This window comes from Paramisgurnus dabryanus, chromosome 2 (assembly GCF_030506205.2).
Source record: "Paramisgurnus dabryanus chromosome 2, PD_genome_1.1, whole genome shotgun sequence".
Classification (NCBI taxonomy): domain Eukaryota; kingdom Metazoa; phylum Chordata; class Actinopteri; order Cypriniformes; family Cobitidae; genus Paramisgurnus; species Paramisgurnus dabryanus.
The window spans coordinates 53,425,294-53,450,918 of record NC_133338.1 but is presented as its reverse complement, the minus strand read 5'-3'; the positions used below and the strand labels follow the sequence as shown (position 1 = coordinate 53,450,918).

General features: G+C 37.9%; 2 protein-coding genes across 7 annotated transcripts in view; both read right to left on the bottom strand.

Moving 5' to 3' along the window:
* Positions 1–36: 36 nt before the first annotated feature.
* pabpn1l (PABPN1 like, cytoplasmic) lies at positions 37–6,154 on the bottom strand. Its single transcript, XM_065261711.1, has 7 exons — positions 6,047–6,154; positions 4,757–4,850; positions 3,975–4,042; positions 3,787–3,893; positions 3,632–3,719; positions 2,674–2,804; positions 37–154 (listed from the first exon to the last, which is right to left on the bottom strand). Exons 2-7 carry the CDS (start codon positions 4,821–4,823, stop codon positions 115–117), a joined length of 501 nt encoding a protein of 166 aa, XP_065117783.1. The 5' UTR covers positions 4,824–4,850; positions 6,047–6,154; the 3' UTR covers positions 37–114.
* A 2,320-nt stretch (positions 6,155–8,474) lies between these two features.
* The window catches only part of cbfa2t3 (CBFA2/RUNX1 partner transcriptional co-repressor 3), a 64,580-nt gene continuing 47,429 nt past the window's right edge, over positions 8,475–25,625 (bottom strand). For 3 of the 6 annotated variants that reach the window (XM_065261738.2, XM_065261742.2, XM_065261743.2), the window contains exons 5-12: positions 24,683–24,864; positions 21,653–21,933; positions 21,350–21,435; positions 20,413–20,650; positions 20,125–20,193; positions 19,525–19,578; positions 14,662–14,852; positions 8,475–13,330 (exon numbers count right to left, since the gene is read on the bottom strand). In XM_065261738.2, the coding sequence (XP_065117810.1) occupies positions 12,989–13,330; positions 14,662–14,852; positions 19,525–19,578; positions 20,125–20,193; positions 20,413–20,650; positions 21,350–21,435; positions 21,653–21,933; positions 24,683–24,864 (1,443 nt within the window). In that variant the 3' untranslated portion in view covers positions 8,475–12,988. The remainder of the gene's footprint in view (positions 13,331–14,661; positions 14,853–19,524; positions 19,579–20,124; positions 20,194–20,412; positions 20,651–21,349; positions 21,436–21,652; positions 21,934–24,682; positions 24,865–25,625) is intronic. The other 3 variants (XM_065261740.2, XM_065261739.2, XM_065261741.2) reach the window with 3 other exon arrangements.

The window sequence follows — 25,625 nt, the reverse complement described above, 5'->3', positions numbered from 1 at the left end:
CATCCTTGTCTTGTAGTATCATACTTAAGGTGGACAAAATATCTGAAAACAATAGTTGGCACAAATAAGTGCTTCGGAGATAATGGAGGAAAATAAACGATTGTATTTTTAATATCAAAATGAATCAATCCAAGGATCAGCTCTTCCATCTTCCCTAAAGATAAAAGAACAGCATTAAACATGACATTAAAAGGGATTGTTCATCCAAAAAATAAAAATTCTGTAATTTAGTCACCCTTAATAATTTAGTTCACCCATAATACCTGTATGAATTTCTTTTATTTTGTTAAACACAAAAGAAGATATCTGATGGTAAGCACACAGTTGACGATACCCACTGACTTTCATAGTATTTGTTTTTCTTACTATAAAAGTCAATGGGTACTGTCAACTGTGTGGTTACCATCATTTTTCAAAATATCTTCTTATGTGTTCAACAGAATAAAAAAAGCTTTTACAGGTATTAAATAACATAAAGGTCAGTAAATGACAGAATTTTCATTTTTGGGTAAACCACCCCTTTAAAACTTAAAATGATTGATTTGAGTGCCAACTGCAGGATGACGTTTTTTGTAGGCAAAACCCGAAAGCGAGCTAGCATTTTAGCACTTTTAGTTCCATCGTCTCAAAAGTTAAACATTTTTTAATGGGGTTTTAGTTAAACTCCTTAAATAAGACCACAAGCCCAAGATATTTTCATGTTTTATACAACATAAAATACACCAGTGAAACTTCCTCTAGTTACTTTTTAAAGCTTTAAAGTGTTTTTAAAAGGGCGGTTGCTAACAAGTAGCTACATTGGACTGCATGCATGATGACTTTAAAGTCTCTGAAAAAGTCTGAATATCTCACAAACAAAACAACATGAGCACAATTCCCAACAAAGATTCATCCACAGATTATTTTCTCATCAAGGTACATGTTTTAAATGTGTTTAATACATTAAGAGCTGTCAGAAAATGATTAAAGTTGTGTTCATCTGTTAAGATTATCTTGTTGGACAAAACGTGTAAGTATCAAACTTTTTTTGCAATAATCCAAAAGTCTATGGGAAAAAAATTTATAGGCTTTTTGTCGAGGGAACCAGTGTCCCGCAAACTTCCAGGTTGGCCTACAAAAATACGTCATCCATGCGGCACTCTATAGATGCACAAGTGTTAGATACTTAACCGATTGTATGACTGTACAGCACCACTTTCATTACATAAGCCTTTAGGTTTGCAAATTTTTTCAATCTAAGCAATCTTCATACTGCAAAAAAAATGACTTTCTTATTTAGTATTTTTGTCTTGTTTTCAGTACCTTTATTTTCAAAGGAAGGTCCCATTGAGATTAAAGAAATCTCTTCTTCCAGGGAGTCCTGGCAAAGATGGCCTTACCAAAGTTTCACATAAACACATTAAACACAAAACAAATTCTAAACAAGCATTTGTAAATATAAGTTAATTAAAACAGCAACATACTTCACTCATTTTACATCGCAATATATTTTTTAAATACCTTCAAAGAAGGATTTGAAGTACAAATATCAAAAAATTCTTAAATCAAGATCCTTTTTTTATTAGCAAAATTACCTAAGAAAATAAGTAGTTTTTAGGTGAAAAAATATCAAATTGAAGTAATTTTGTGCTTAAAACAAGCAAAAAAAATCTGCCAAGGGTTAAGAAAGTTTATTAATTTTTCATAAATTAAGTGTTTTAAAAAAAAGTAAACTTATTTTAAAAAAAAAATTCTTACCCCACTGGCCACTTTTTTTTAACTTGTTTTAAGCAAAAAAAAAAAATCACTAAAATATTATATATTTTTTGTAAAAAAATGACTTATTTTCTTTGGTCATTTTGCTCATCAAGAAATGCATTTTGAGTTAAGAATTTTTAGATATTTGTATACTGAAAACAAGACAAAAATACTTTTTTGCACTTTTTTGCAGTTTAATTTTCCTCAAGTAATGAATTACAGTTACACTTTTTTGTGGATAATGAACATTATATTATTCCACTGTGGTTAGATAATAGGCATACATATAAATAAATTAGGGCTGTCAAAAGACAATTGTGATTAATCGCATTTAAAATAAAAGTTAACATGTTATTTATGTATACATTTTAAAATTTATATACAAAATAAAATCTCAAAATCTAAATAAATAAATAAATAAATAAATACATTTAAAATATGAAATAATCACTTTGAATTAGGGCTGTCAAAAGATTAATCGCGATTAATCGCATCCAACATAAAAGTTTGTGTTTACATAGCATATGTGTGTGTACTGTGTATAAATATTATGTATATATAAATACACACACATTCATGTATATATTTAAGAAATATTTGCATTTAAATATTGTATATACATTTCTATAATTTATATTATATATAAATATAAATATTTTATATATAAATATAACATTTTTTTCTTAAATATATACATGATTGGGTGTGTTTTTATATATAAATAATAATTATACACAGTACACACACATATGTTATGTAAACACAAACTTTTATTTTGGATGCGATTAATCGCGATTAATCTTTTGACAGCCCTACTTTGAATATTATGAAATGACTTTTATTTGATATGCGATTAATTGCAATTAATATTTGACCGCCCTATAATAAATAAATAAAAATTAAAAAACCTCTAACCTTTATACTGTATAAACTGACCTAATGAAGTTGCAGCCTCTGAACGGGCTGTAAAATCTCGAGGGCCGGAAACCACGTCCTCTGGTCCAGCCTCCTCGCAAGTACCTGTCTGTAGTCCTGAAACCTGGAACATTTGTTCTTTTGGGCAACACCTGTATGATGCACAAAAAGCTTGGCCTAATATATATATATATATATATATATATATATATATATATATATATATATATATATATATATATATATATATATATATATATATATATATATATATATATATATATATATATATATATATATATATATATATATATATATATATATATATATATATATATATAAGGGCTGTATATATATATATAAGTAAGGGCTGTCAAAAAATTAATCGCGATTAATCGCATCCAAAATAAAAGTTTGTGTTTACATAACATATATGTGTGTACTGTGTATAATTATTATTTATATATAAAAACACACCCAATCATGTATATATTTAAGAAAAAAATGTTATATTTATATATAAAATATTTATATTTATATATAATATAAATTATAGAAATGTATATACAGTATTTAAATGCAAATATTTTTTAAATATATACATGAATGTGTGTGTATTTATATATACATAATATTTATACACAGTACACACACATATGCTATGTAAACACAAACTTTTATGTTGGATGCGATTAATCGCGATTAATCTTTTGACAGCCCTAATATATATATATACTTCAGTGAAGGGTTATGTTCAGATCACAAAGTGCACATCAACTTTAAAATGTGTCTCTTATTAGAGGCTAAGCTGCAGTGGAGGCCAGCATCAAACATTTGTAAGAGACAGAAGATAGACAAGAGCAAATTTTTATTAATGCTCACCACTAGTGCCAGTAAGAAATACAGTACTGTCATCCAAAAAGCTAAGGGAATAAATATGTCTTTTTGTTATAGGATATTGCAAACGTTTGCCTCTCACCTTAATGATGCGTCCTCTAAATAGTGTTTCATCGAAAGACATGGCGGTGCGTGCAGAATCCCTATCTGAGAACTCAATGTAGGCAAAACTACAGGGTGTGAAATATACTCAGATAAATACTTACAGATGTATTTTTAAAACTGATGTGTACATACCCTTTAGGATGGCCGGTGAATTTGTTATACGGTATTGTAACTCTGTTGATAAGTCCGCAGCCATTGAAGTACATCTCCAGTTCATCTGCAGTCGCTCCATAATCCACCTGTTAGCCACAAAAACTGCTTGCAGTTCTTCAAAATAATGAACGGCATAACTGCAAGATGTCTAAAGAAGACACGCTTACGTTCCCCACATAGATAGATCTTCGGTCAGCATCTATTCTTTCTTCATGGGTCATACTGAAGAAATAGTCTGGGGGAAGGTGAGGATGCGAGATTATTTTTTTACATTTTTATAGTTTTGAATAGAAAACTGAGTAAACAACATAGGGAGACTGGGGCAAGTTGTCACATGGGAAAGTTGTCAGGGGGGCTTCATATCAGTAGCTATAAGGTTTGGAGTCCAACAAAAAAAAAATTCAATCATGTTTGTTTTTAACTTTGGATTCAAGGACTTCATGAACCTTTCTATCCGCCAAATAAAAATCTTTTACTTTAGACTGTATTTTTCACATTTAACATGCCCCAAATGTCCGTTTTTGATAAATGAACAGTAATTTTTATCTGTGCAATTTCCAGTCTTTATTTTTCCTGGAAATGTCTCATGCGTTTAAACAAACTGACAGACAATTAATCATACCCTGACAAATACAGAGTATGCATAAAGTGAAACCACAAGCTAAACTACATTTTACATTTTGGAACAGTAAACATCAGAATGTGATGTAATGAGACACGACACTTTCGTGCATGTCATATATGCCAAAAAAGCACATCAGACTTCTGCAAAGGGATCTTTTAAGGATTCTGTTTTTCTCCAAAACGTTCCTTCGCAAGTGAATATGTCCTTAACTAAAGCTCCACCCCAGGCTTCAGGGCAGCCCTTCTGGGACACAGCTCATTGGGCAGTGATGAGACACCGTGGCCCAGCAGATGGGGCTCAGGTGCGGCCCAGCTGTCTGCTCACCTGCCTGAGGGCTGTAGGGGAATGGCCTCTCTTCCTCAGATTGCACTGTGTCTTCCTCCATTTCCATCACACGAGTTTGAATTGCATCCAGCTCCTGAAGGAACAAGATCATTTTCCACACAAACATAACTCATTTATGTGGAACAAAGCATGTGTGTGGATAGCTGATGTAAAATTTCAAGGGGTTTCATCAATGTCCTGCAGTATGATATACGTCACTTAATATAAAGCTACAAGTTTTGATCTATGCAAGATTTGACCAAAAATCTCATTAAATAAGACACTACACAGAATATTGGTATCTTAAATATTTATAATGTTTATTTAATTAATTTAAACTACCAAAATTACCCCAAAATTAAAATTTGCCATTAGCTAAGGTTTTTACTGGTTTAAGGTCCTCCCAGCCTGGCCAAGCTGGTGGTTCAGCAAGTCCAGCAAGACCATCTTAAAAAGTGACCAACACACAACTAGACCAGCTAATACCAAGCTGGGAGACCAGCTAAAACCAGCTCACCAGCTTATGCTGGTTTTAGCCGTTTTTTCAGTAGTGTGTTGTTTTTACACACGTCGAAATTATTTTTTTAAACTTTAATTTTTATTAATCTTAATGTAACAGTTTCATGCAATTTTAAATATGTTTGTGCATATTTAATTGTCAATCCAAAGCAACTGCTTATTTTTATTATAAAGTATCGACTTGCTCTTGTTTGATATTGATAACACACGTGAATTTAGAAATTAAAATTTGTATTTAATTTATTTTTTAAATTTAATTTAAAACGAGTTTAAAGACCAAATTGATTTCGATTATCACGATTGTGAGAATTATCTACATTTTAAAATAAAAAACAACAACTCATTTCACAAAAAATACCGTAACACGGAGCTCAGTGTGCGCATGCGCAGTCTGCAACTTCTGTGAAGGTGAGTAACGCGATTTATTTACAACAAGACTGAAATAAAAATATTAAATTCGGTTTTTTTAGGGAGTTATACTTAATCTAAAGGCAAACAATGTGTCTGGGTGTAAGTGAAGGAGAGAGATATTAAACAAGTTGTAAGACATTTTACATTTATGAGGCTAATGTAAGTACTTTCTTTTCGCTAGTTTACGTGATTCCAAAGCCGAATGTTTGTTTTTCACAGCTATCGACTTCCTACGAATTTATCCCTGAATCTCTTAAAAAGACGACATTTTCCAACAGGTCGTTATTACTAACAACGGATAATGTAAAACATTATAAACAGATAAGTATTTCATACAACCCAGTTAATACTGTATGTTACCTGTTGTGTCCACGCAGATTTTCAACATCAGTCCTGAAGTTTGTCCTGTGTCAGCGCTAAACTAACACACCTGACTCAACTAATGAGCGGATGGTGAGTGCAGTTAAGTCAGGTGTGAACTTACCAACCAAAACTATGCATAACTGCAGGGAGAAGATAGGATGTATGTAGAGTAATGGCTTTTTGGTTCTTAGATATTATTGTGTTTTCTTTCTGAAAACTAACAAAACCACATATGTTGTTGAAACTTGCTGAACTAGATGTTTATTTCCCACAGGGTATCTTAACTGTATATAATTTTATTGAGAAGAGTGTAATTGTAAAATTCCTAGTTTTTGGAATACATGGATAAATTCCAATCAGTATTTTTCCAAATAATAGAAACTTTGCATTTGTGACTGAAAATTACTGTGTGACATTGAACTTTTATTTCAGAACACAAAAAGTGAAATATTACAGTCTGAATACAAACTATATCTCCCACAATGCACCTGTACCACGCAGCAGCTTCGTTTCGCCTTTCATGAATTCAATCAAGTGAACAAAGTTTTTTTTTGCCGCATGTCAAATTAACTGAAAATATTAAATATATCATATCATGAAAGTCTGACTTTTCCATGTTTTAGTGCTATATTTGGGTCCCCAGTGCTTCTATTAACCTAGAAAATATGAAAAAGATCAACCCAACAACTTAGTTTTGCACTGTCCAACCACGGCACTGCCATTTAGTGCCGAGATCAGCTCATTTGCATTTAAAAGGACACACCCAAAACGGCACATTTTTGCTCACACCTCCAAAGTGTCAATTTTAACATGCAATAATAAATTATCTATATGGTATTTTGAGCTAAAACTTCACATATGTACTCTGGGGACACCAAAGATTTATCTGACATCTTAAAAAAGTGATATGTCTCCTTTAAGTTTGGTTTATCGAAAAAGGTTGATTTATCATTATACATGCTTTAAGGGGGACACTGGTTCCCTCGCCAAAATGCCCCTAGACTTTTGGATAAAAAGTTTTGGGGAAAAAAATCCTGTAAGGAAATACTGTGTAGATAAATGTTTGTTGGGAATTCTGCCCTTTGCAATGTTTTTGAGATCTTCATGCTTGATGACTTTGAAAACAAATGTAGTCCTATGTAGCGACTTGTTAGCAATCACACTTAAAGTCGGAATTAAATTGAAATTAAATTTTTTATTTTTTTTTGAAATGTTGTGATATTTATCCATTGGCCTCATAATCTTTAATAAAAAATGCCAATCTCCTCCCCTCCTTGAAACAATCTCTCTTTACTTCTGGTCATACACTGTAAAAATATTCTCTAGAAATTACAGTATTATTGGGTATTACTGGCAACTAGCTGCCAGTAACTTACTGTAGATTTTACATTTATGTTACTTACTGGCAACAGTTTGTTAAAAGTTAAATGAACATGAAAAATTTTCAGTCTTTATCTTCTACAGTAAGTTACTGGCAACCGGCTGCATAATTACAGCAAATTTTTTACAGTGTATGGTATGGCAGGTGAGCGGAAAACATTGCAGCGATTAGCAAATAGCAACATGACCCAACTTCAAACGATCCAATCAATTCTCGATGAACAAATTCAAGTTCAGCCCAAAGAACGACAAGCAACTCGGAGGTATCGTACACCGGACGTGCACATTAAATATTGCGATTTGAGTCAGTTAGCGTCTACTTAAAAATGCAAAATATACGTTAGCAGCCAATGTTAATCGCTAACGATTTGGGACAAATATGATGTTATTTAGTATTAAACTATGTGAGTGAGGCTCACATAGGGATTTGAGCAGTTTCCAGATTCACAGCGGACAGCCGCCGTCAGGCGTCGCCATTGTGTGTACATTCATAAAAAATATTTTGTGTTCTGTTTTTAGATTCATGGCGCGATGTGACGTTTCTCGTCTGGTATGCGACCCCCTTAACCTTTTTTTATTTCAGAAGCCGTTTTAATTGGATATATGTCACCACAGGGAAAATAAGACAATCGGTACTTCCGTTTCATGGCGAGTTTAAAGAGATCTTAAAGCATCAAAAATGAGTGAGGGGTGTGTTTTATGAATAAAACGTGAAAATATCTTGGGCTTATCTTAACCCAAGATCTTACTTGAAGCAGTTTCACTAAAACCCCTTGACTTTGGTACGATGTCATCCCTGCGGCACTGTGTTTATTATTTGAAGACAGATCATCAAGTTACTTTCTATGATTGAAATAATATAGATATTATTTAATTATTATTATTATGGTTAACTATCAACTAAAGTCTATAAACTTGTTGGTCTCAACTTACCTATAGGGACACCAAAATATCCAAATGTCTTTCTGAATGAACATAGACCTTTGTTATTTTCACTCCATTTTTAAGAATAGGACTTTTGTGATAAAATGCAAGATAAGACAAGTTATATTTCACGGTCTTTTTAATTACACAGATACGTATCTCAACACAGACAATAACCTGATTTAGGATGTTTACAGCGTCACGTGACCAACAATGCGCACAGTAAGAGGGTGAGGGGGATTGCAAAAGAGATTTAAAGGGCATGCAAGAAATAAATAAAACTCTCCTGGCACAGTACACATCATCTAGAGAATGATAACAGGACTTTAAAAGAGAGAAAAGAATCAACATTTTCTTCAGCAAACCAACCTTTCCTACAGAAACAATGCCTTTTCCAGTAATGATGTATTGCACAGTACGGTATATAGTAATGTTTGCCTAAATGTATCAAACCAAGCCTTTGTTAGTCTTTGAGTGTGTCTTTACAGAAATTTGTGTTTTACTCTTTGTGTGTGGAGGTTTAATGCACACCACGCTCTGCTATTCAAAGCGATTTTTAAGTCCTACGGTGGTGCGAGATTTTACTGCAGTAAAATTAGGTCCCTTTTATGACTCAGAGTTGTAACTTTACACTTACATTACAGGGTATTATAACTTTGAAAATATAAAGAAGCCTACTGCTTAAAGGTTCGCTGGTCTTGGGTGGTTTAGTTGGTTAAGCTGGTCTCCCAACCTAACCAGTTAACAAGTGCACAAAACCAACCTTTGTCATGACCAGGCCAGTTTCAGCATAGGCTTTGAGCATAACAGATACAAATGAGCCAATTTACGTACAACATCCCTAGTGTGTTTGTCAAAAGATAAAAGATGTTGTCTCTCTCTCCCCCAGTGTCATTTAATGAACGCCGCGGCTGCCCAACAGGAGGCCACCGACGAGACCGAATGTCCGAATCCAGAGACCCATAGATGTGTTTGGAGAATGAGGATCAAAGAACAACAAACATAAACGGTACACAGTGAAAGATGCATTCGCAGGTTCTCCTATTTGGTTCGATTTTGGTTTGAAAGAGGATGGCCAAATATATACACATGTATAAGACTAGCAGACATGCAAAACTCAGATTTGGAGGAGTTTCTGTGCCATAACTTCGCCAATGTTGTTGTTTTAAAGCTCTGGAGATTCAAGTAAGTTCAATGCACACATCCATTCTTCACGATGAAATCTTTGAGCAAGGCTGGCTTAAATGAAGCATTTGTTATCGTATCTGATCCTTTGGATTTACAGGTACAAGCCCACTCATGGCTTGGATTACTACTAAAACTTTATTCCTTGTGTGTTTGCTATCATGTTGTGCTATTTTGTACGCTTTGGTTTATGGGCTTAGTCGGCCACTGGTTTTAGTATGCCACAATGTTCAGACAGCTTCTGTATATGTGCGGTTCTGCTTTGGTCTGTGCTTTTCATCGTTTTGGATATTTATTATTATGAGATAAGTTTATTGACACAAAAAACCCCAAGGGTTGAAAAACATGCTCTTCGAAAGTACGTAAATAATGCAAGCTTTATATACAGTATAGTGGGAATTAGCATAAATTAGCATATACTGTCATCTTCTCTGGTTTGTATTTTTTGCTGCCATTTAATTTGAATCTTGCTGAAAAAGTTAGCTTAAAAGTCAGTGTGTTTGTAGCTGTAGCTACTCGAGTATTAACATGTATGGTTTAATAGCACATACATTTGAAAGAAAATCTTTCACCATTTTTGAGTACCCAGGTTTGTTAACGCCAAAGTAATGCAAAAAAGTATGTACATCTGGATTGCGTGCTTGTCCAAGTATTTACATTTGTGTTCTTGCGTAGAGCATGTTTCCGATCTTGCTTCCCATGAAAGAAAACAAGTTTAAAACACTTGATCCGGTTACCGTGTGTGTAAAATGTGGGATAAACAACATTCGTGTCATGTTTAGTGAGTTTAGCTTGTTTGGGTTTGCATGCCTGCTAGTGATGTCATTCTCCAAGCATGTCAGGTTCTCGTGGACTAATTCACAGGAGGTAGTTAGTGGGAAAAGAGGATGGGTAAACTCCTCCTTAAAATGAAGGGAGAGTGAGACAAACTCTTACCTCAGCATACGCTCATATATTTATAAATCCAGATCATCATCAAGCCATCAGCGCACCTCAATTAGCATCAAACACCCAAGAGACAGTAAAATACAATGAGCAATGCATTTGCCTTTAAAGTTTGGTCCGTATCAGAGGTACGTCATGTGATTTAAAATTAGCAAGCAAAAATGTTTGTTTGACCAAAATACAAAAGCTGTAAATGGGCTGTATGTGTTAACTGTTTTTTTTATATTGATTAGGGATGCACAGATACAAAATATCTGTACCGATACTTTTTTACTTCAGATACCGATAGTTTTGTTTTTTACTTCTTGTTTCGAATCCTAGAAGTGCAGAGTGCTTTTGTTGTCAAAATAATCACACAGCATGAGTTGTGATGGGTTTTCTGCCCTTTATCCAAAAATATAATCTGCCATGTTTTGAAACATTTGGCCGATAGTGTGAAACATTGCATTTATCTGCCGATACCGAATATCGGCAGATACATCAGTGCATCCCTAATATTAATAGGTTAATTTTGTATCAGTTTCTTAAAAACATGAGCATTTCGTAGGCCGAAAATATGTATTGTTGATATTGAGCCGAATGAGAGAACATAAATCAAAGTGTGCTTCTGGTGTCAAACTCTTGGACCATGAATAGTTTATGGTTTGGTTTGATATTTGTGTGTGCATGTATGTGTGCAAATGATATGTTGGACCACTGCATTGACATTTTGGCCCAAAGGATGGCAATACGGATTCATTCCCTTCCCAAGTCCTGATCTGGGAACTTCTGCGAGCTGGGTCAGTATATCATGGTTTGGCGTGTCTTAAAATGATGGCTACAAAATGCCATCCGGCAGTAATCCAACCTAGTGGTATCGTTAACCTCTCATCTGCAAATCCAGATCACGCACACTCGACAGGCTTGGGTAAAATGCACACTGTAGTTACATTTGCTTCGATTCAGACAGAAAAGATTAAATGGAGAGAAATTAAAGTCTAGACATTATACTTTCAAAAGTTTCTGTTATTTGGCAAACTCATTTTTGGACCTCTTTTAAATACTATGTACATTCACATTAATTTACTGTGGTAATTTCAGATATATTTATATGTATATTTATATTAATAAGGTACCCTAAGGGCCGCTTTTGAGGTTCCATTCAGTAGCTGAATTCTTTTCTCATATTGCACCTCCACTCTCTCACTGTCTTACAATGCGAGCGATATAAAATATTCTACATGAGGATTCCCATCGTCAATATTGATACAACAAATCCAACAATAGGTACAACACAGCTTCTCTCGCTTTAGAGTGTCTTTTTCCGTCCAAAAACCTAAAAAGAAGACAATTGAAAGAGTAGCGTTCCTCGTTTGGAGTACACACACACACACACACACACAAGCAGATATTGAAGACAGAGACATCCAGAAACAGAAAGTAATATCTACAAGCGATGTTTGATCCCATCGTGAATATCTGCTCAGAGGTTCGGTCAGGAGACAAAAGCGATGAACGTACAGAACGTGGGGGGAGGTAGAGAAAGCGACAGAAAAGAGAACCGAGTCTATGACCGTCTCGCGAGACTCTACAGTCTTGTCATGCTTTGGAAAACGAGGGAACATCGTACAACAACATGAAACGTTTCAGCAGTCACGAAAAGTGTGGCTCGTTCTTAGTGTACAATCCATTGCGGTTGTCGGCAGCTTTGTTGCCGTTTTATGCCTTTACATGTACTCATCTTTTGTTCTTTTCTGCGGCAAACAGGTTGACGTGCGTTAAACGTTCTGGTTGCGATCCTCCTGCGCCGCAACTACAGATCCGGAGAACAGTGAAGCTTCGAGTGTCTGGTCACCGTGCTTTCTACTGCTGAAGAGGTGAAGTCGTTTGCGTTTGGTTACAAGATGAGTGCTTCTTCGTAACTTTGGCAGTGTAATAAAAAGGTTTGGATCACGATTAAAATTCATTTGGGTTCACGTCAGTACAGAGAGGTGAGTCTGGTGTAGATTTTCTTGGCTCGCTAGCAAGGTAGTTAACAGGTTTTCGTCTTATCTTCATCGTTATTATTTCTATTGGATTTTTGGAGTTTTCTTTCATTGTAATTAAAGCCTAAAAGTGTAATGCTGCAATGTGTCATGTCGTAAAGAAGTAGCTTTGCGTCGAAAGAGTTTCTGAGGGGCGGCGTGCTTTCGTCCCACAGTGACGTCAGCCCCTAAACAGCTGCCGGTTAGTTAATTCCCATGTTATTGTCCTCTATAAAAATCCCACTTTAGGAAGTGTTCTGAATACAATGTCGCCCCGTGAGCACAAAGCATTCCTCACTTAAAGGGTATGTTATGGAGGCTGTCTCTTAAACATGAGTTCATGAAATGTTGTCCAGTAAAACGGACCCTGCTCATGTTGAACTAAGCAAAGGAGCGCCTGTCTGTAAAGGATTTGGTGGACGTTCCTCAGCTTGTTTCGGATAAAAGATGCCATAGCAGCAGTAGACGTGGCAGGGCAGGGTCAAGACAGGAGGTGCGTCGGTCAACGAGACGACGAATCCATCAAGGCGGGCGTGGCCGGCGTGGTTGAACGGGAAACGTTGCTGGAGCTGGCTTCTTTTGGACTGCCACTGCTGCTGGTTTGCCCGGTCAGAGAGAGCGGTCCCGGCGGGCTGCTCTCGGTGTGAGTAGGGGGCGCGCTGGATAAGGTGGTGGACGGCTTTCCCAGCGGGCCGCCGCTGCTGCCTGGCAGACCCTGTAGGCCTTGGCCGCATACGTGATGGTGCTTCTCCCAGTCCTTGTGCTGGCAGAAGGAGCCGCAGTAACGCGCCGTGTTGCAGCCGCTGCACGTCTCGCTGGCCTTGCGACCGCAGTTCCAGCAACTCTGCATGAGGAAAGGGAAAGATGGTTTGATTTGTGTTATGACTGCATATGAATATAGGACATAATAAAAAGCACATTGCTAATGGAGCTTATAAAACAGTTTGTTCCTGTCCTTGTTTCTTCACGGGTCTACTTGGTTAGGAAAACCAGAGGTCTGACCCGAACATGTTGGGGTCTAAAAGTTTTACGTGTGCCTTGGACGCAGGTCAGGTATATTATTAGCGGGAACGGATAAATTAAAATGAATGTGTTTTTGTCGAACGGACCCGACAAAACCCAAACTAACTCGTCCTTTTCCAACCCCTCCTCTGTTTGCCGGTAGGTTAATTTACATTGAACCAGGCCTGTCAGTCATTTTTGAATGCACATAGCGGTTACCCTTAGAGTCGTCGTCAGATAACAAATGGAGCATCAGGCCAAGTTGGTTGCAATCAATCAGGGTTTCTTTTTGTCTTTTTTTGGGGGAGGAGGTCCATTTACATTTGGGTAAAAAAAATTGCCACTTGGTCGGGTCGGACTCGAGTCTAATTATTTTAGCTTTGTCTCGGGTCGGTTAAAAAATTATTTATGCACATCAGGTTCGGGTAAAAAGTTATGTCGTCATTTAGAGTCGGGTACATTTCGTTGGACCCGAGAAGACCTCTACGCGACACGCAATTTAATATATCTTTCCAGTCTAATAAAGCTGTGACGCGATGCCGCGAAGAGCGACATTGGGTTCTATTTTAGCGATGTCTATTTCAGCGACGTCGAGGCTAATCGATCTCATTGAATTAAAGTTCTGGCAATAATGAATATTAATCATCAAAGATGGACAAGAAGACCAGTGGTGTCCAATCTTGCTTCTAGAGGGCAGGTGTCTCCAGGACGGAGTTTGGACACGTAAAAAATGGCTGTGTTTTGTTGTTAATTGCATCGTGCTACGCCCCTTTTTTGCGTTTGTTATGGACCGACAAATTGCCAATCGCTGGAATCGTATCACTAAGGTGTAAGTAACATAAGCATTATGTGAAACTTTCTGTTACCGTTCACAGTAATCTAATGACAATTTTTTCAGCGGAAGTGATTTTTTTTGTATTGATTTTACTTTAATTTTTTTGTAATACATGGTATTGTATGGTAACCGTTTTATAAAAGTGGTAAGGTACTCAAGGCTAGTTCTGTATTGTGAAGTCATTGTCGAAGGTGTTGCTTTGACTCTGCTTCACATTGCTCCTAACAACGTCCTTTTAGCCGTGACTTATTCACGATACAGCGCAGCCTGTCATACCTTATTGCGTACAACAATTTGAAACGTTTATTGTTGTGTCCTGTTTTTGGCGTGGTACTTACTTCACTAGAGTCCTCCTGTTGGTTAATAACGGTCAGCGCGTCCTCAGAAGCCTGTCTCTTAGCCTCGGCCAGCGCTCTTTCCATTTTGGAGCGCTCAGCGGAGATCATCTCATGAGCTTTCCTTTCAGCATCAGACACGGCCTTTTGGAGCTCAGACATGGCCTGCCTCTTGACCTCATTCACCGCCTCTTCTGTACATGTCAAGAGAAACAATGAGACAGTTAGTCCCTGCAGATCATCACAGCATCCTTTATTGAGGCACTCAAAGCTTTCCACATGTTTCATCTTTGCAAACAGATGTACATCATCCAAGATTTAAAACATTCTGTCAGAAAAATAAGCTATTTAATAATTTATCCAAACCACTGCGGCTGCAATTATTCGCAGTGTCGATGGCAGTAGACATCTCTACGGTTTGTTCACAAGCTTGCCTATTTACCTAATAACATCGGCTTTAATATTTCATTTTTTCTCTAAGCGAATAGATTTGAAGGAACATTGATGGGAACTTGTTTACTACTGGGTCTGTTCAGAAACAGAAATCACAAATGAGATCTTGTTGATGTGTCAGTTGTTTCTCCGAGACAGCGTTGAATAAAGAGTGAATTTTAAGTGAACTGAATGAACAAATGATGCTAAATTTTTTTAGTAGCTGTAATCAATTAACCTGTGTCTATTTTTATTTCCTCTAAAGCTTTAGGAGAAACATCTGAAACACAACTGAGAAGTCCGTCCAGTCTCGTGTACTATAAAACCGCAATTAAATTTTCCTTCGGGAATATGTCTTGTTCCGATAATGTCATTATTTGTGAGTAACGTTTTGCGTGTGTGTTTTTAGGTCAAGCAGGTGTGAACCGATACAGTTTAAAATAGAAATCATGTATCTCATTATGGCTCCTTAAGCTGCGTCACTTTTAACCCAAACATTTATCATATCAGGTTTTGTACTTCGAAATCCCATGCGCAGCCTAACTAGACATCATTTACAGACATCATAAATGTGTGCTCAGGGAGAAGGCTGTCCCAAACGTTCATGTTATTAATAATAATAATAATAATAATTAATTAGTTATTAGCATAACATTTTGTAAGAAATGTTGATTTGGAAAATGACATAAATTTGATTATTATTATAATTGATTATTTGCTCTTTGCCTGCAATTAAATGACGAGTTTTTATGGCGATCCATATTTCTGCTATTATCCACCAGGTGGTGCTCTTACCCAACTTATAAAACACTGAAGCAGCCACTGATCCAAAAACAGGAAAAACTCTGTGTATGTTTTGATCATCGTTGTGTATCTGATATCTGACAAATGTCCTTTACAAAAATTCTTTTTTTTTCAGTATTTTTGTTCAAAATTTTATAATTTTGAAAAAAATACCCATATTTGAGAGGTGATGAAAAGAGAACAAATGAAGAGAGGATGAAACCTTTTTTATTTGAAAGCAAAGGGTCTGTTCTTTCATTTGATATATTTGTATGTTGAAAATCACAAAAAATGCTGGTGGGCCAACTTTTCAATAAAAGGCTGGCTGGAAGTGTGACTTTTTGATCTTCGTCTTAACAATGTTACAGATTTGAATATATATAATAATAATAAGTGACCTACAAAACTAGCAGATTTATATAATATAATTATTTTATCGTAACTTTGTGTTAATTACAATTTTTTCCGGAAATGCTAAAACTTTATTTGCAATATTCAATTACATTTTGAATCCCAGATTTTTTGTGCATTTGATGTGCGAATCAAGTCTCCCATGTGTTTTACTTAAGGATGTCGCTACGTACGTAAAGAGTCACTTTTGAATCACAATTATTAGCATAACAATTTGTAAAAAATGTTGATTTGGAAAATGAAATGAATTGTTGAATATTTTCTTTTGCATTAATGAAAGTCTTGCTAGTATGAAACAAATAGAGTTTTCTAAATGATATGGGCTTCGGTGTAAGCAAGTGTGACGTTTTGAACTACGTCTTAACAGTTTTACAGATTTGAATAAGTATGATACAAAAGTAGAAAAATTATATTATATATTTATTTAATGCTAAAACTTGCTAAAACTTTATTTCCGTTATTTAATTAGATTTCGAATCCCAGATTTTTAGTGCATTTGGACCGCGCTCATGCTGTTAGCCTGACATCAAACTACTGATGTTCGAGTCAAGACTCCCATGCATTTTACTCGAGGATGTCGCTTTGTACATTAAGCGTTTTAAATCACTTTTGAGATTGTATTTTAGCAGACGTCACTATGTAGTCAGCAGACAGCTTTTAAAACAGAGCGACTGTGTTGTGGGGCGCAATCTGTCAGGATGTTATGAGTTCTGTGAATGCATGTCTTTTGCTGTAGGGGGTAGACACACACACACACACACACATATTCAGACTGCACATTTTTCATACGTCTTGGCACTACAGTCTTTCCCCCATAGTGTGTTTACTCTAGACAGTTGGTTGTGAGCAGCCTGGTCATAAATATCTGTCATAACGCACCCTCCATTCAATTCTCCATAGAGTTCTGCCTCAGGCTACTGACTGTGTGTGTGTGTGTGTGTCTCTGTGTTTTCAAATTTACATCACTACTGTCTCAGCTGGAAAGCTAGTTAGTATTCAGTTTGTTCCCTCCACACCTCCCACAATAAGAAACACACACATTTTTCTTCTTTTTACATCCTTATCCTTATTTCTCTTCATCTTTTTGGTTCTAGCATTAGTATTTTTGAAAACGTTACACTGAGTAATCGGACTCGGAACGTGCATGACTAAAATTTGTTTGCAAATTTAATTAATTTTTATCAAGGAGACTTGGGGGCAGATGATACAGCAATAGCACATAATGGAAAACATGGGGCAGCAATATTAACAATTTAATCCCACCGGGATAGTTTTTTTTGTCATTGTTTTGCATTATTTTCAAAGACATCTTCTGGCCATCCCACGGCAAGGAGTGACATTAAATTTCAAATACCCAATTTGAACCGAAATCATAACATGTTATTAACCACCAGTGAGATTGAATAGAGAGCAAATAAAGATTTATATCTTATGTTTTGCAGATTTCTCTCATGAGAACCAAGGAGGATAAGAGTAAAACCCTAGAAAAAAATTTCCTTTTGAGATTTAAAGGACTAGTCCATAAAAAAAAAAAAAAAGATAATTTACTCACCACCATGTCATCCAAAATGTTGATGTCTTTCTTTGTTCAGTCAAGAAGAAATTATGTTTTTTGAGGAAAATATTCCAGGATTTTTCATTTTAATGGACTTTAATGGACCCCAACAAGTAACAGTTTTAATGCAGTTTAAAATTGCAGTTTCAACTGAGTTTCAAAGGACTCTAAATGATCCAAAATGAGGCATAAGGGTCTTATCTAGCGATCATTTTGACAAGAAAAAAAAATATGCACTTTTAAACCACAACTTCTCGTCTATCTCCAGTCATGTGGTGCGCCAGCACGACCTCACGCAATACGTCATCACGTCAAGAGGTCACGGATGACCTATCAATACAAGTGTGGAGAAAGAGGAGCTTTCCGATGTTGTTGTATGTCGAATGATACTTATTAATGTCTTTGTGTCAGTTTATTGTTCAAAATGGTCTGCAAATGTGCATTTCATATATGTAACACGTGACCTTTCGACGTCATTATGCAATTACGTGAGGTCGCACTGGGCCTCACAGGACCGGAGATAGACAAGAAGTTGTGGTTTAAAAGTGCATTTTTTTTTTCTTGTCAAAAATGACAATCGTTTCGCTAGATAAGACCCTTATGCCTCATTTGGGATCGTTTAGAGTCCTTTGAAACGGCAATTTTAAACTGCATTAAAACTGTTACATGTTGAGGTCCATTAAAGTCCATTAAAATTAGAAAAATCCTGGAATGTTTTCCTCAAAAAACATAATTTCTTCTCGACTGAACAAAGAAAGACATCAACATTTTGGATGACATGGTGGTGAGGAAATTATCTGGATTTTTTTAAGGAAAATGGACTAATGCTTTAAGAATAAGTAAGAAAGTTACAAATCTTTTTTCAATTGTGTCTCATTTAGAGATGCACTGATACGAAATGTATGTGCCGATACTGATAGTTTTGCGTTTTACTCACTGTTTCAAATTATTATGTTGTAAAATCCTAAAAGTGCAGAGCATACAGACCATGCTGGGTTATTTCAACCCAAAATACTGGGTTGTTTTAACCATAGATATGTATACTAAAGGCTAGATGTCTCGTCCGCGCTTCTGGCCAATTAAGTGGAACGTCCGCATTTGGCAGCCATCTTACCACATGGCGATTGCTCACTCGTAGCATTGTGTTTTAATGATGCATGTTCTTATAAATGACCATAACTTCTTAATTTTCTACTGATTTTCAAACCGTTTGGTTTGTTATAAACGTCAAAGATGTGCCTATGACACTGCATACTTATACTAAAAAAAAATATTTTAATATTTTTGTAAGAAACCAAACCGGTAGAAAATTGATCAAGTTATGGTCATTTAAAAGTACCTGCACCATTAAACTCAATGCTACGAGTGAGCGATCTCCCTGTGGTAAGATGGCCGCCAGGTGATGACGTTAGAGACTCGCTGTAACACATCTAGCCTTTATTATACATATCTATGGTTTTAACCCCTTAAAATTCCAGTGTACTGTGGGAGGGCCCGTCCATTTTTGACCCAATGCTGGGTTGAAAATAACCCAGCAATTATTTTAGAGTGTGATCATCGCTGTTTTTAAACGATTGGTGATATCTGTTTTGGGACAAATCTGCCGATAATGTTTATAGGTCAATAAATATAGTCTCACACAGTGTACGTTGTAAAGGAGGTGTAATACGGGTACAGTTACTCACCCTGCTTGTTTTGCAGTTGCTTTAGCGCAGGCGTAAGCTGGATGCTCGTGGCACCTGTGTGAAAAACAACTGCAGTTAAAAATGCTTTTTGTGCACCGTGAAAATGCAGTAATGTGTTGCAGACAACAGCAGCTTCCTTCTGCCATCATAAATGATATTAGGCTATATTGATTTTACTCCACTGTAATGTTATTGGTGGTGGTCATTTGTAATAAATGCCCTTTAACCCTTTAGACACGTGACACCACCTGTATTCTGGATAACTCCATCAGTTTTATGTGTGACCTACATTGTTAAAAAGTAACTGGGGCTTACGTACAACAACAGTATTAACACAATCACATTTAAAACAAAGAATCCAGCCCATCTGTCTCTGGGTAGGGTCGCATTTATCGGCCCTAGCTGTTATATGCTGCACTGCTGTTGACTGCTGCAGGTTACTGCATTCTCACTGCAGCTTTAACTGCAGTTGTCTTTCATGGCCGCGACAGATGCGATTTCTTAACACTAAGCTATTGGCCTTGGATATCTATGGCCTGTGGGCATACAGTGTGTCTATGTGTTGAAGTGGGAGACGGTCCGGCGTCCGAATGCACTTACCCGCCTTCCGCCAGATCTCCTCGGGCAGGTAGCCTGAAGCCGGCCGGTGCAGGAAATCTCGGTGGATGTCTGTAGGAAGCGTTAAAAAGAGGAAATCTCATTATACATTACACAACAATAAAGTACAGCTCCGATAATCATCAACTACCAGTGCCAAGATCGGCAACTTAAAAAAACATGATGGTAATGTCAGTGGGGTAAATATAGGCTAAACAGGCAGCTGGTACGTTTATGTGATGCATGCTGCTTGGCGAGCGTCCGCGCCTGCATCTGCAGCTGTGCATGTACCTAGCGGCTGCGTGTCGCTGCTGTTAGGAGTGTTGGAGGAGGAAGAGTTGTGGTGGGGAGGAAGAGGAGGAGGAGGAGGAGGCCGCTGGGCGGAGCTCCCACCTTTTTTCATATCCTCTACGTCACTGTAGCGGCGGATCCAGTGGTTCATCTCCTCGCGGTCGGCCTCCTGGCAGCGTCGCAGTACGGTGAGGGAACGCCGCGTCTTCTCTACCATGTCCATGATGCAGTTCAGCAGCTGCAGAGAGAAAGTGAGAAATTGGTTACAACAGCTATTTCTCAAACCAAATGTTTAACCAGGCCAATACAGATGCTAGGGCCGATGGATTAGAGAGATTTAGGCACTTTATAGTTTTGGTTTTGGCTACATTAAAATCTGCTAAATAAGGCAAAAGTCACTTAAAAAAGTGTACTGATGGGAATGCAAAACTGTTGACTGGTTAAGCAATACAGCAGCAATAGCCCTGCAACAGCTGCGCTGCCAACGGGAGAAGTCAAAGCTATTCATCTCCCCCCATGCTCCTATAGGCTCCCTGCATTTTGCTCCTCCTATCCTCAATAACACCCACCATCCCTGTGACGTCATTCCTTACTATGTATGTTGTTGGCCGTATTTATTTCGGATTTGGACGGGCTCCAGCAGAAAGCCACAGACTGCAGCCCATCGTCTCAGATGTTCAATGCAGCGGGAACTTCCTTCACTGGCTTCCTCGATCCATCTGTTGCCTTTTTATTCAATATGTTAGGGAGTGCAGGTCTTACTGTAGGAAGGTGACTGGTTTTACATGTTTGTTTCTAGCTAACCGGTCTAAGCTGGAGTAGATAGGTTGAACTAAGTGGTGGGGTATCTGGTCTTGACCTGGTTGACCTTCTTGGCTCCATCAGGTTATCAGGAGGGTTATCAACTCTCTTATGGGTAGCTTATAGTCACACATACGTTATCGAGATGCTTCCACTCCTCAGCCCACTCGCGGTCTGTCAGTCGATGATCGATCACTTCCTCCTGACGTGTACCATGCACGGCTGCAATGGAAAGACAGCAGCATGTTAGCACATGATGCAAAAGCTGACAGTCCATGTCGATTACATTTATGAAATTACATTTCGGAAATTACATTCATGCATTTGGCGGACACATCAATCCAAAGTGACTTCAATCTATACATTTCATCAGTATGCATCGAACCAATGACCTTTGACATTAATGACTGCCTCACTATATCACAACTTGCTTTCTGACCTGTTTGTCTGTGGCGGTCTCGAGCGTCCCTGTGTTCTGCGTGTCTGTAAGCATCTCTGTAGTGGTGCGCCAGGGCCATGTCCTCCAGTCGGTAATGCTGCGGAGCCGGAGGATTGGGATGAGGCAGGCCATTGGGCGGGTGCGAGGACAGGCCATTGGGTGGAGGGTGGGGCGGCAGGCCGCTACTGGGACTGAAGCGCTGACTGGGGCTCACCGTGCACGGCCGCTTGGCCAGATGTTCCGGGTGCAAGGCGTCTCTGTCGCTCGTGCTGTCTTTGGTCCTGATGAAGGCAAATAAAGATACTTTTAGGAAGAATGAAAGCTTTGGTTTTGCATGCTTGCAGTCTAATACATCCCACCCACTCCCCTCTCTCTTTCTCTCTGCTTATGTGTCCAAATGTTGAGGCCAGCTGTGAGCCATATGTGGACTTTAGCCTTCCTATACCAAGAACTGGAGTTAAATCCCAACCCCTTAATCTTTCTTTTTCTCTCTTATGAGCTGCTGTACTGCGAGTGCTGCTCCCTTTGGCAGATGTTCAGTGACATTGGCGTTTTGGAGCCATCTGGCCGCCCTGCGTTGCAGTGTTGATAATAATCTGTTTAGCTGAGTGCAGCAGCCAGGCATTCAGGTCGAGAGCGACTCCGCGAGCGTGAAATAAACGCCTGTGATGACTGCACAAGCTTGTTTTCTTGCACTTGAGATTTGAGCAAGCTTGGAGCAAACATCTGACTCTGGCTGCGTTCGGCGCCAGATCGTGACCGACTGCGCAGCCGCTCAAAACATTCTAGCCAGTGACAGCGTCTCTAGATATCCATCAAATCAAATCAAATGAAAGCAACAGCTTGTTCTCCCATAGTGATACGGTAAGCCTTAGTGATGGAGGTGTATGGATTACAGTAAGAGATTGCTTCTCTCTCTCTCTTTCTCTCTCTCTTTCCATCCATCCATCCCTCCCTCCCCTCAGATCAGTTCAAGCAGAGGTTCAGCAACATCACCATCTGGACACATCTGTGACATATGGACAGCTACCGTGCAAACTAACAGGAAGCAGTGTGAATGAGAAAAGAGAAGAAAAACAAATAACGGATAAATTTGTTTATTTTTTCCTGTAGGGTCGCTCATTACTATACTGTAGATTTTTTCTGTTGGCTAAATGCAGTTACAATAAAATTTGTATTTTTTCTATTTCTTCTAATCTAGACCTAAATTATAAATCGTATTTGCAAACGTTAGCTTCGCTATTTTAATCAAATTTGATAAAATATTTCATGTGTAAAAGTTTCTGTATTTGATTTTTACATTTGTCGCTGTCACCATCTAAGTTCTTAATGAGATTTTAATGGGTTTTGTGTTACTTGTTTTTCAGCTGAAATCTAAAAGCTCTAAAAACAAGATAAGTAACATCTTGTTCATTACCACAACTTGTTTTCGTAGTGTTTCTTGAATATGAGATCAGTACCCAGCATGCAACAGCCGTCATTTCACCAACTATGTTAAAGGTATTGCGGAGGATTTTCTTTTTCCGGGTGGATCATCAAGACTATTGGTCCTCCTAGTTGTCAATCAGGAGTGTTGCGCAATTGCATTTTTTTAAAAAAGAGAAGGCGGTTCTTTTCTAAAATTTTAGAAAATCCTCCGCTACACCTTTAACTACAGACCGGATATAGTCCAACTATGAGTAACCCACTTCTAGTCAAAATAAACTTGAATTTGGTTACATGTTTTTGCCAAAATAGATGTCTGATATTCCATAATGTAAGCAAAGCCAGCAGTAATTACAAGGTGTTTGGTTTCATTTATTTATTTATTTTATTTATATATTTTTAGGCTATGGTTAGACGTTAGACAGCTCAAATTTTGTCTTGTTTTAGCCTAGACATCTGGGTTGTGTTTGGACGGCTATTAGATGTCTTTTAAATGCAAAATTGCTTGGGGGTTATTGAGTTATACAGATTTCGGTTTTATCTTTAGACTTAAATACCAAACAATATTCTTTCCGGTGTTGCAGGCATTATCACAAGCTGACCATTCAAACGTGTTGGGAATCTTTTCAAAATTCGCAAAAAAAGAAAAACAAACAAATGCGAATTAGGTATGTTTCCATCAAGTTGTTTGAGTGAATGATGGTGGTATTGGTTTACCTAATAACCGAATAAATAAATAAAACAAGGCCGTCTTCGAAAATAGAGACAGTACTGCATTTAGTTAATATTGGGCAAGTTATCAATTTACTAGCAGTGCAGCTTGTAATTGCCAAACTAAATTCTGTGCACAGAAGAAGGAATGCAGACTTTTTGATGCAGGCACTAGCAGCAAGGGCATTACGACGACGTCGAGTCCCATATATGGGAAAGACAACGACAGCGGAAACAGCTAGACGAGTGGGTTTAATATGCGCTACGTCAGAATTTATTCGGCAAATGCGTTTCCATCTCCCATTATGCACATTTACTCTTTTTCGCATAAATCAAAAACCACATCAAGCAAACGTAAAAACTTTTTTTTAATTTTATTCGAAATTTGCCGTTTTTATTATGCGATACTTTAAAATCAGGGTGATGGAAACCAGCTGTGATTATGAAATCTGTAAATATACTTGTCAAAATGATGTAGCTCTTATGATCAGGACACACAGTATCTTCACTGCCTGTATGAGAGGATGCAGGACGCCGTTTTATAAGCGATTGGTTTTTGTGTGACGTTTGGGACATCTCGTTCTGTTTGTCCTTCACGTACAGCTGGCACCACCTGGCACAACTCCACCTTTCCTCCTCCAAGTCTTCTCTTGTGTGGTCTAACTTATCCTCCCCCTTACCCAATACATTTAACTGTGTATGTGTGTGTGTGTGTGTGTGTGTGTGTGCATTTCAAAGCCAGACAGAAGAAAGTATTGCCCTGGGCAAGGTTGTGTTGACATTTACCATAGCTGTCTGCATTTTTCCCTTTTGCTTGACTTTGTAGATATTTATGACTGAAGGTGTATATTATGAAAATGGTACACAGACAGACAGGCGTGTAAAAGCACGTACCTGTCCGGCGTACGTCTCTTGCCGTGCTCGTTGAGTTCTAGCATGATCTCTGAGGAGTCCAGGGGCGAGCTGGCATTGGCGTCCAGAAGTAGCTGTTCGTGCTGGGCCAGATACTGCGCTGGGGTCTGCTTGGCCATCCGAGCACAGTGAAGCAGCTCTCTCTGCAGCAGGGGCAAGTTAGCCTGAAAGAGAGACACTAAACAGTTTACACCAGCATAGATTTCCATCCTGGTCTAGGGTGGTTTATGTTGTCGGTTTAAAACTGGTTGACCTTTCTGATGAAGTAGGAGGTCAAACTGGCTAGTTTGTGCTGGTCTTGCTGACATGCAAACCACAACATACTGATTGCTGGCGACCGGGTTTTAAAAAGATGACACACAACAGATACATTCTCCAGCCCACCATGTTCATATGAACTGCCTCTCGTGCTCTTTTTCTCTCTGGCTGTCAGTTTAACGCTCCACAGCTGGCTGGTGATACAGATGTGAAGTATCAACACTCCACAGGCCCCTGACAGACGCCTGTGAGCAATGCGCTGGGTGCCGTGTGCCTCCGAGCTCTGCTTTCAATAAAACACTCACACTATAAGATATGCGGTTATGGCTTGTCTATATCTCACTAACACACACCGTGGCAACTTTCCATACCAAACATTTCGCTGTCCTGTTCCAGAGTCAGTGGATATATTTCCGTCTCTGTTTCGCCGGTTACACAACACCAGTATGGGTTTGAGGCATGTGGATGTGCGTCTCCGGGTTCACATCTCTCACACCCTGCCGTCTGTTTTTTGGCTCCTCTGGTACTAGAACATTCTTTTAGCATCCTTTGCTGACTTTGAGAGTAAACTAGTACTCTCTCTTTCATTTATGTTATTGCACTTTGTGTAAACCGGATGGCATTATTGCCAGGATGCAAAAACACTCTTATTTTACATTAGTGTTAG